Source organism: Dipodomys ordii, unplaced genomic scaffold (assembly GCF_000151885.1).
Source record: "Dipodomys ordii isolate 6190 unplaced genomic scaffold, Dord_2.0 Scaffold79, whole genome shotgun sequence".
NCBI lineage: Eukaryota > Metazoa > Chordata > Mammalia > Rodentia > Heteromyidae > Dipodomys > Dipodomys ordii.
The window spans coordinates 1,427,969-1,437,695 of NW_012267295.1; the positions used below are offsets into that span (position 1 = coordinate 1,427,969).

General features: G+C 44.5%; 1 protein-coding gene across 1 annotated transcript in view; it reads right to left on the bottom strand.

Annotated features, from left to right (window-relative positions):
- Ep300 (E1A binding protein p300) overlaps window positions 1–9,727 on the bottom strand; it is an 82,670-nt gene that overhangs the window by 56,718 nt on the left and 16,225 nt on the right. The window contains exons 2-4 of the mRNA XM_013024780.1: window positions 7,847–8,484; window positions 2,747–2,923; window positions 432–693 (exon numbers count right to left, since the gene is read on the bottom strand). Coding sequence (XP_012880234.1) covers window positions 432–693; window positions 2,747–2,923; window positions 7,847–8,484 — 1,077 coding nt within the window. The remainder of the gene's footprint in view (window positions 1–431; window positions 694–2,746; window positions 2,924–7,846; window positions 8,485–9,727) is intronic.

The following is a 9,727-nucleotide window of genomic DNA, read 5'->3' on the forward strand; positions in this document are numbered from 1 at the left end:
GAACTCTGGGCCTGGGCGCTGTCCCTCAGCTCTTCAGCTCAAGGCTAGCGCTCTACCACTTGAGCCACAGTGCCACTTCCGGCTTTTTTCTTTTTGCTTAGGTGGTACTGAGGAATCAAACCCAGGGCCTCAGGCATGCAAGGCAAGCGCTCTACCACTGAGCCACCTTCCCAGCCCCAGACAATGGAATTTTTTATAACACTTTACTGAATAAATAATATACACAAAGGATTGAGGGCACAGCTCAATGGCTGACCACTTGCCTTGGATGCTCAAGACATGGGGTATAATTGCTAACATTGCAGTAACAACAAAAATGGAAATTAAAAGAACAAATTATATATTTTGCTTAGTTTGGATATATACATAAACAATACCATCATCATAATCAATGTACTAAAATCAGTTCCTGGCCCTATCAGCCTACTCACCTTGGCAGGACTTGCCTGACTGGCAGTGTGTCATGTGGTTCAGAACATTCTTCATCGTACGACAGTGGGGAAGGTTGCACTGCCTCACTTCCCCATTAGCCTGCTCCCGGCGCTGGCACTTGTGGGCATGTAAAAGGAGTACAAGCTGCTGCTGGATGAGCTTGCGCTTCTCTGGATCTGCAGTGTGTGCTCCAGAACCCATCCCTTGAGTGACTGGAGTCACCAGGCCTGGCTGCTGGCCCTGGGGGGCAGGTTGCTGCCCCTAAGGAATATAATAAAGATACACAACTGTCAGTTGTGACCCTTTAGTAAATGCCAATCTATTTATTTTCAGGTAAGCCTTGTAATAGCCTTTGAAAGACATGTAGTTTTTTTTTTTGTTTTTTTGGTTTTTTATTGATAAAAACACATTTCTGAGGTTAGGGATATGTTTACTTGTCTTTACATGTCTATTACTTAGAGGATACCACCTAAAATATAGGTGACACACAACAAAAGTAGACCAGGTGTGGTGGCTCACACTTCAATCCTAGCTACTCAGGAGGCTGAGGATCACAGTTCAAAGCCATCCTGGGTAAGAAACAATTTTAAGTTGTTTTTTAATATATCCCCCAGTCCTGGGACTTGAACTTTTTTTTTTTTTTGCTCCACGCTGGCACTCTACCACTTGAGCCACAGCACCCACTGCTGGCTTTGTCTGAGTCTCTGGTGCTGAGGAATCGAACCCAGGGCTTCATGCATGTGAGGCGAGCGCTCTACCACTGAGCCACCTGCCCAGCCCCTCCCTGAGACTCTTTGTGCTCAAGACTAGTGCTCTACCACTTGAGCCACTTCTGGCTTTTACTGTTTTTTTAAGTGGAGATAGAGTCTCATGGATTTACTGTCCAGGTTGGCTTCAAACCATGATCCTCAGATCTCTACTTCCTACCTAGTTAGGATTACAGGAGAGCCACCAGTGCCCAGCTGTTGAGACTGACCTTCACTTAACTACCAAAAAACCCCACAAAAACAACGAAGTGGAGGTATGGCTCAACTGATAGAACACTTAAGTGAAAAGGCCAAGCTATAGAGCCCAGACCCTGAGTTCAAGATCCAAGACCGTTCCCACATGTGCGCACACACACACACACACATAAAACCTAAACATATGGTTGTAGTAAATCCAGACAATGGAATTTTTTTTACAGCTTTACTGAAAAAATAACATACACAAAAAAGGGTTGAATTTAGATTACTATGTCTTCCTATAATTACAGATCCCACGATGAACCAAAAAATGAATAAAAATGAAAACTAAACAGCCTGGATCAGTGGCTCATGCCTGTAATCCTAGCTACTCAGGAGACTGAGATCTAAGGATCAGGGTTCAAAGTCAGGCTGGGGGGCTGGGAAGGTGGCTCAGTGGTAGAGTGCTTGCCTTGCATTCATGAGGCCCTGAGCTGGGTTCCTCAGCACCGCATAAGCAGAAAAAGCCACAAGTGGCGCTATGGCTCAAGTGGTAGAGAGCTAGCCTTGAGCTGAATAGCTGAGCAACAGCGCCTAGGCCCAGAGTGCAGGCCCACCACTGACCAAACAAACAAAAAAAGCCAGACTGGGGCTGGTGGCTCACACCTGTAATCCTAGCTACTCAGGAGGCTGAGATCTAAGGAACACAGTTCAAAGCCAGCCTGGCAAGGAAATTTTTATCTCCAATAAACCACCAGAAAACCGGAAGTGGCACTGTGGCTCAAGTTGTAGAGCTCTAGACTTGAGCTGAAGAGCTAAGGGACAGTGTTCAGGCCTAGTATTTAAGCCCCATGACCACCAAAAAAAAAAAAAACAGATATTTTCCCTAACATGCACCAATGTTTAAAACACATAAGGGGGCCTGGGGATGTAGCTTAGAGCATGGTAAAACAAAAACCAAAGTAATTTTTAGAGAGGTTACATAGATGTAACAAAAGTGAACAAAATTAATAGATCTGGTTGGTCTCTAAGAATGATGTTCTAAGAGTCTTTTACCCACAAGAGCAAAAAGGTTCAAACTTTTCTGACAGAAATGCTTACTAGCCAAAGGAGCCGTAAGGTAGGCCCTGAAACTTCACTGGTCCTATCTGGAACTGTCTTCTTATTGAACAATAGCCATAGAAAAATAAAATACCATGTGAAATGCAAAGAAAGCAAAAGCCTCCTCTCTCACAGGGTTCACTTACTTACTGCATACCTTCAAATTCCTAATGTGTACAAGCACTGGCACATACAGAAGAGAGCATCAAAGTTTCAACACATTCTTTTCTAAAATGCCAACTTAAAAAAAAAAAAAGATAAGTACATACCATGTTGGGCATCCCTCCTCCAGGAACTGCCTTTTTGTCCATTGCAAATGGAGATAAGCTATTTGGTAGTACAGTCTTTGTCTGAATCTGGAGACCCAGGCCACTGGCTCCAAGCTGCTGTCCAGAATTTTGAGAATATGGTGAACTGTAAGGATTGGGATTGCTCATCATTCCCATCTAGGAGTAAAAAAGAGAAGAAATTAAATTTTAACCCCTTATTATTAGGCCATCACTATTCCCGTCTCATTTTCTTTCTTTCTTTTTTTTTGTCGGTCATATGGGGCCTGAGTTCTGGACCTGGGCATTCTTCAGCTCAAGGCTGGCACTCTACTACTTGAGCCACAGCGCCACTTCTGGCTTTTTCTGCTTATGTGGTGCTGAGGAATCGAACCCAGGGCCTCAGGCATGCAAGGCAAGCGCTCTCCCATTGAGCCACCTTCTCAGCCCTCACTTTCTTCTTTTTTTTTGGGGGGGTCCAGTTGTGGGGCCTGAACTCTGGGCCTGGGCGCTATCCCTCAGCAATTCAGCTCAAGGCTAGCACTCTACCACTTGAGCCACAGCGCCACTTCCAGCTTTTTTCTTTTTGCTTATGTGGTGCTGAAGAATCGAACCCAGGGCCTCAGGCATGCAAGGCAAGTGCTCTACCACTGAACCACCTTCCCAAGTTCAAGCTTCAAAACTAGTACAAAATTTTTTTTCCGTTATATCGAAAATGAACTTTACAACTTTGGTGGGGGGGGAGGAGCGGGAAGGATCGGTTGGGGGACGGGGAGGATGGGAAGGGGAAACAAAGGAGGAGGCTACAATGCTTGATAAGAAATGTACTCATTATCTTACCCATATAATTGTAACCCCCCTATACAGTATTTTCACAATTAAAAAAAAAAGAAAAAAAATTTTTTTTGTAATCTGGTGTTCTACAATTTGAGCTACACCTCCAGCTGTACACTTTATGGTAGCTACTTTGAAGAGCACTCTAGCACTAATAGTTCACACCAAATGTCACGTGCAAATAAATGCATTTTCATTCAACAATACTGTATCAAACCAAAATGAGTTCTATCCCTAAATGTAAGGTTTAAAGTCAACCTCTGGCCAGATGCCGGTGGTTACACATGCCAATAATCCTAACTACTCAGGAGGCTGAGATCTGAGGATCGCAGTTCAAAGCCAGCCCAAGCAGGAAACTCCGTGAGTCTCATCTCCTACTAACCACAAGGAAACTGGAAGTGGAGCTGTGGCTCAAGTGGTAGAGTGCTGGCCTTTAGCTGAAGACCTCAGAGATAGCACCCACACCCAGAAGATCAAGCTCCACGACCGACCAAAAAAAAAAAAAAAAAAAGGAGTCTAGCTCTGGCCAGGAGCTGGTGGCTTCTATCTGTAATCCTCCCTACTCAGTAGGCTGAGATCTGAGGATTGCAGTTCAAAGCCAAACCCAGGCAAGAAAGTCCATGAGACTCATATTCTCTTCAATAAACTACCAAAAAGCCAGAAGTGGAGCTGTGACTCAAGTAGTAGAGCACCATCCTTACCAAAAAGCTAACAGACAGCACTCAGGCCATGAATGCAGTAGGGGAGATGGGGAAAGAGAGGTAAGGGAAGGGTGAAGAGGGAGAGAAAATAGAAAAAGAGTAAATTATCTCCAACTAGAAACAGCCAGCCAGCAAGACAGCAAGTATACAGAATGGTAACTCAGGATGAAATAACAATTAACCAATGAAAAGGGAATCACAAGAGGGCACTGGTGGCTCACACCTTGTAATCCTAGCTACTTAGGAGGCTGAGATCTGAGGATCATGGTTCTACTAATATTTTTACATGTCACTCTGCAATACATCTATCTATTCTAATAGACAGTTACAAAACTCATTTTTCTACCCACTCACAAGTGTGCATGCCTGCCTTTATAATACAGATTGGGTAAAACGATAAAACAGGAGCCTCAAAGAAAAAAATGAGGGAAGGGGTGGTTCCAAAGAAATGTGCTCAATACCTGACTTAGGAAACTATAACTCCTCTGTCAATCATCTTTATAAGTAAAAGCAGAACAAAACAAAACTATGAGCCTCATCACCAGTGGACATTCACAAAAGGAAAACCACCTCAGTTTTTTTGTCAGTCCCTGGGCCTGAACTCTGGGCCTGGGCGCTGTCCCTCAGCTCTTCAGCTCAAGGCTAGCGCTCTACCACTTGAACTACAGTGCCATGTCCACTGTTTTGCTAATGTGGTGCTGAAGAATCAAACCCAGGACCTCATGCATGCAAGGCAAGCACTCTACCACTAAGCCACCTTCCCAGCCACCAACCCCAGTTCTTTTGGCTTTGTAATTCTATAAATCTATACATTCCTAAAATTATCCACAGGCTCATGCCTGTAATCCTAGTGACCCAAGATGTGAGGATCACGGTTGAAAGCCAGCCTGGGCAGGAAAGTCCATCACACTCTAAAACCAGAAGTGCTGCTATGGATCAAGTGGTAGAGCACTCGCCTTGAGCTGAGGAGGTAAGGACAGAGGCCAGGCTCAGAGTTCAAGCCCCACAACTGACCAAAACAAAACAAAACAAAAAAAAAAAAACTAGAAGTGGCACTGTGGCTCAAGTAGTAGAGCTCTCGCCTTGAGGTGAAGACCTGAAGCCGGGCGCTGGTGGCTCACGCCTGTAATCCTAGCTACTCAGGAGGCTGAGATCTGAGGATCTCGGTTCAAAGCCAGCCCGGGCAGGAGAGACCGTGAGACTCCTATCTCCAATAAACCACCAGAAAACTGGAAGTGGCGCTGTAGCTCATGTGGTAGAGCTCTCGCCTTGAGCTGAAGAGCTGAGGGACAGCACCCAGGCCCAGAGTTCAAGCCCCATGACCGACAAAAAAAGAAAAAGAAAGAGGTGAAGACCTGAGCTAGACCATAGTGGCTCACGCCTGTAATCCTAGCTACTCAGGAGGCTGAGATCTGAGGATCTCGGTTCAAAGCCAGCCCGGGCAGGAAAGACCGTGAAACTCCTATCTCCAATACAACACTAGAAAACTGGAAGTGGCAGTGTAGCTCAAGTGGTAGAGTGCTCGCCTTAGCTGAAGAGCTGAGGGACAGTGCTCAGGCCCAGAGTTCAAGGCCCACAACCAACCAGAAAAAAAAAAACTTATGTGATTTTTAATGCCAAGGTCTTTTCAGTAACATTATTTGCAGGCCATACAAAATTATTAATAGAGGCAAATGGGCCATGCGTATTTGATGAGAAGCAAACATTGTCTGGGGCTAAGATGTATCAGATGATTTAATCGGTCTTATATGATCTAATAGGAATAAGGAATGAAATTGTTTGTCACCTGACCTATACTCTGGAAATCTTTTTTTTTTTTTTGGGGGGGGGTCAAGTCTTGGGGCCTGAACTCTGGGCCTGGGTGCTGTCCTCAGCTCTTCAGCTCAAGGCTAGCGCTCTTCCATTTGAGCCACAGCGTCACTTCCGGCTTTTTTCTTTTTGCTTATGTGGTGCTGAAGAATTGAACCCAGGGCCTCATGAATGCAAGGCAAGCGCCCTACCACTGAGCCACATTCCCAGCACCTATACTCAGGAAATCTATATAAATAAATCATATTGCCAGGCTAGAGTGGCTCATACCAGTAATCCTAATTCCTTAAATGGCTAAAACCTGAAAAGTACTGTTAAAATCCAGCCAGGCGCTGGTGGCTCATGCCTGTAATCCTAGCTACTCAGAAGGCTGAGCTCTGAGGATAGCAGTTCAAAGCCAGCCAGGGCAGGAAAGTCCCTGAGACTCATCTCTCCAATAAACCACTACAAAATTGGAAGTGGCGCTGTGGCTCAAGCAGTAGAGCGCTTGCCTTGAGCTGAAGAGCTGAGGGATAGCACCCACGCCCAGAGTACAAGCCATACGACTGACCAAAAAAAAATCCAGCCTGAAAACACAATTCAAAAAAAATTCTTGGGCTGGAAAGGTGGCTCAGTGGTAGAGCGCTTGCCTTGCATGCCTGAGGCCCTGGGTTCGATTCCTCAGCACCACATAAGCAAAAAAAAAAAAAAAAAAAGCCGGAAGTGGTGCTGTGGATCAAATGGTAGAGCGCTAGAAGAGCTGAGGGACAGCGACACCAGGCCCAGAGTTCAGGCCCCACGATCAGACCCAAAAAAATAAATATAAATTCTTGTTTTGTCAGTCAGACTTGAACTCAGAGGCTGGCCACTGTCCTGAGCCATGGTACTCAAAGCTAGCACTATCATTTTGATTTGAGCCCAAATCAACTTCCAGTTTTCTGGTCCTTAATTGGAGATACAAATATCACTGACTTGACTGCCTTGGCTGGCCTTGAACTATGATCCTCAGATTATCAACCACCTCAGTAGCCACATTACAGATGTGAGCCACTGGTGTTTAGTGCCAAAAAATTCTTTTATACTGCAAAAATCTAAAAGCAAGTCTGGCTCAAGTGTAGGGTACCAGCCTTGAACAAGGAAACCAAGCAAGAGTAGAAGGCCCTAAGTTCAAGCTCCAAAAAAGGATGTCTGTATGTACATCAATATCCCCATGATACAAAGGAAAAGAAAAAAAAAACCACTACAACATTAGTAACCCTAGCAACTCAGGAGGCTGATATCTGAGGATACTGGTTCAAAGCCAGCCCAGCCCAGCCCAGCCCAAGCAGGGGAAAATCTGTGAGACTTACCTCCAATTAATCACCAGAAAACTGGAAGTAGTACTGTGGCTCAACAAGTGGTAGAATGGAGCTGGGAAGGTGGCTCAGTGGTAGAGTGCTTGCCTTGCATGCATGAGGCCCTGGGTTCGATTCCTCAGCACCGCATAAGCAGAAAAATCCACAAGTGGCTCTGTGGCTCAAGTGGTAGAGCGCTAGCCTTGAGCTGAAGAGCCGAAGGACAGCGCCCAGGCCCAAAGTTCAAGCCCCACAACCAACAACACCAACTTGTAAATGCCCAGCAAATCTTGTACCCTTGTATTATGCAGCAGATGCTCTATATAAAATTGAACATCATCAGTGAAGACTTAAAACCCTCGCTAGAATACTCAGATGGGCACTGAATATGCACAAACCAACACTCAGATGGGCACTGAATATGCACAAACCAACACGGTACTCACCTTAAGAGGCTGGGGGCCTCTCAATCCTGCTTGTCCTCCCATCTGAGGAGAGCCCTGCTGCAGTGGCTCAGTCAATAAGCTGCCAGTATTTCCCATTCCTGGGTTTGGGTACTGCATATTCGGTCGTCCTCGTCCTGCTCCAATTGAACCATTCATGACTTGATTAGGCATTATCCCTTGTCCATTGCCTGCAGCCAACATTCCAGGATTCATGCCAGCATTCATCCCTGTGTTCATTCCCATGGCAGGCTGATTTACTGGACTGTTCATTATACCTGTTGTGGACTGAGTAGGACCCTGATTTGGTCCACTGGTGCCCATACCCATGTTGGGAGAAGTCAAGCCAGGCTGTGCCATTGGGCTTTTGACCATGCTATTTATCAAACCTAATCCAGGACTGTTCTGTTGGGCCTGACTTGCCATGACCTGGCCTGGACCACCAACCCCCATGTTGAGGTTAGGGGAACTACCAGATCGTAATAATTCTGACAACTGTTTATGTTTAGAAGCTGCATCTTGTACTATGCCAAGACTTGTCTGAATCTGACTAATATCACCACCATTGGTTAGTCCCAATTCTGTAGAGTTGATTAATTCATCTGGTAAGTCGTGCTCCAGGTCAAACAGAGAGCCAAAATCTAAACACAAATACAAAAGATACAGGTTACAATTTGACACAGAATCAGAAACTGTTACTAAAATTAAAAAAAAAAAAAACCTTTACAAAAAAACCCTTTACATTTTGGTTCTTACAACTAACATTTCCAAACATGACCCTAGAAATATTATCTTGCTACGCTATATTATAAAACATCTATGTATTCAAAACGAATTTTTGGTTATGCAACATTGAATACTTGAGAACTTATCCAAACACCTTTTCATATGTATATAAAATAATACACAGACTGAGAAGAACCGCAAAGATATGGAAACAAAGGACTTCCTCCTAAAATTTTTTTTTGGGGGGGCAGTCTTGGGGCTTGAACTCATGCTCAGGGCACTGTCCTTGAGCTTCTGTTTGGTCTAACTGAGCACTCTACCACTTGAGCCACAGAGCCACTTCTGGCTTTTTGTATATGTAGTACTGAGGAATCAAACCCAGGGCTTCATGCATACCAGGCAAGAACTCTACCACTAAGCCTAAAAGACCTTTTCTTAATTTGTCTTATTGTTTTTCTGTACTCTTTACCTCAACTATGGTGTATTCATGTGCACATCTGAGGGAAAGTGGGAGGACAGAATCAGAGGAAAGCGGGCAAAAGTACAGCAGAGGAGCCTATCAGCTGCTGGACATTGATGAAAGAGAACTAAGCAACTGAAGGGTGGTGATAGGAGGGAGGGAACAAGAGAGGAGAAGGGAACAGCTGATACTAAGCAAAAGGAAAGAAATGTACATATCATCCGACATACGTATATGTAAATACATATATGTGTATATGTATACACATATACAGTACATGTGTGCTTGTGTGTATATATATATGTATACATGGGAAACCTGCTGTATATCACCTCTAAAACAATAATTTTTTAAAAAGCAATTATAAAAAAATATGTAGCTTGATAAGAAATGTACTCATTATCTTGCCCATGTAATTTTAACCCCTCTGTATTTTCACAATAAAAAAAACTCAACATCAAAAAAAAATATGTAGGGCTGGGTGCTGGTGGCTTACGCCTGTAATCCTAGCTACTCAGGAGGCTGAGGATCTGAGGATCACAGGGTTCAAAGCCAGCCCGGGCAGGAAAGGCCATGAGACTCTTATCTCCAATAAACCACAGAAAACCGGAAGTGATGCTGTGGCTCAAGTGGTACAGCACTAGCCTTGAGCTGAAGAGCTAAGGGACAGTGCCCAGGTTCAGAGTTCAAGCCCCACA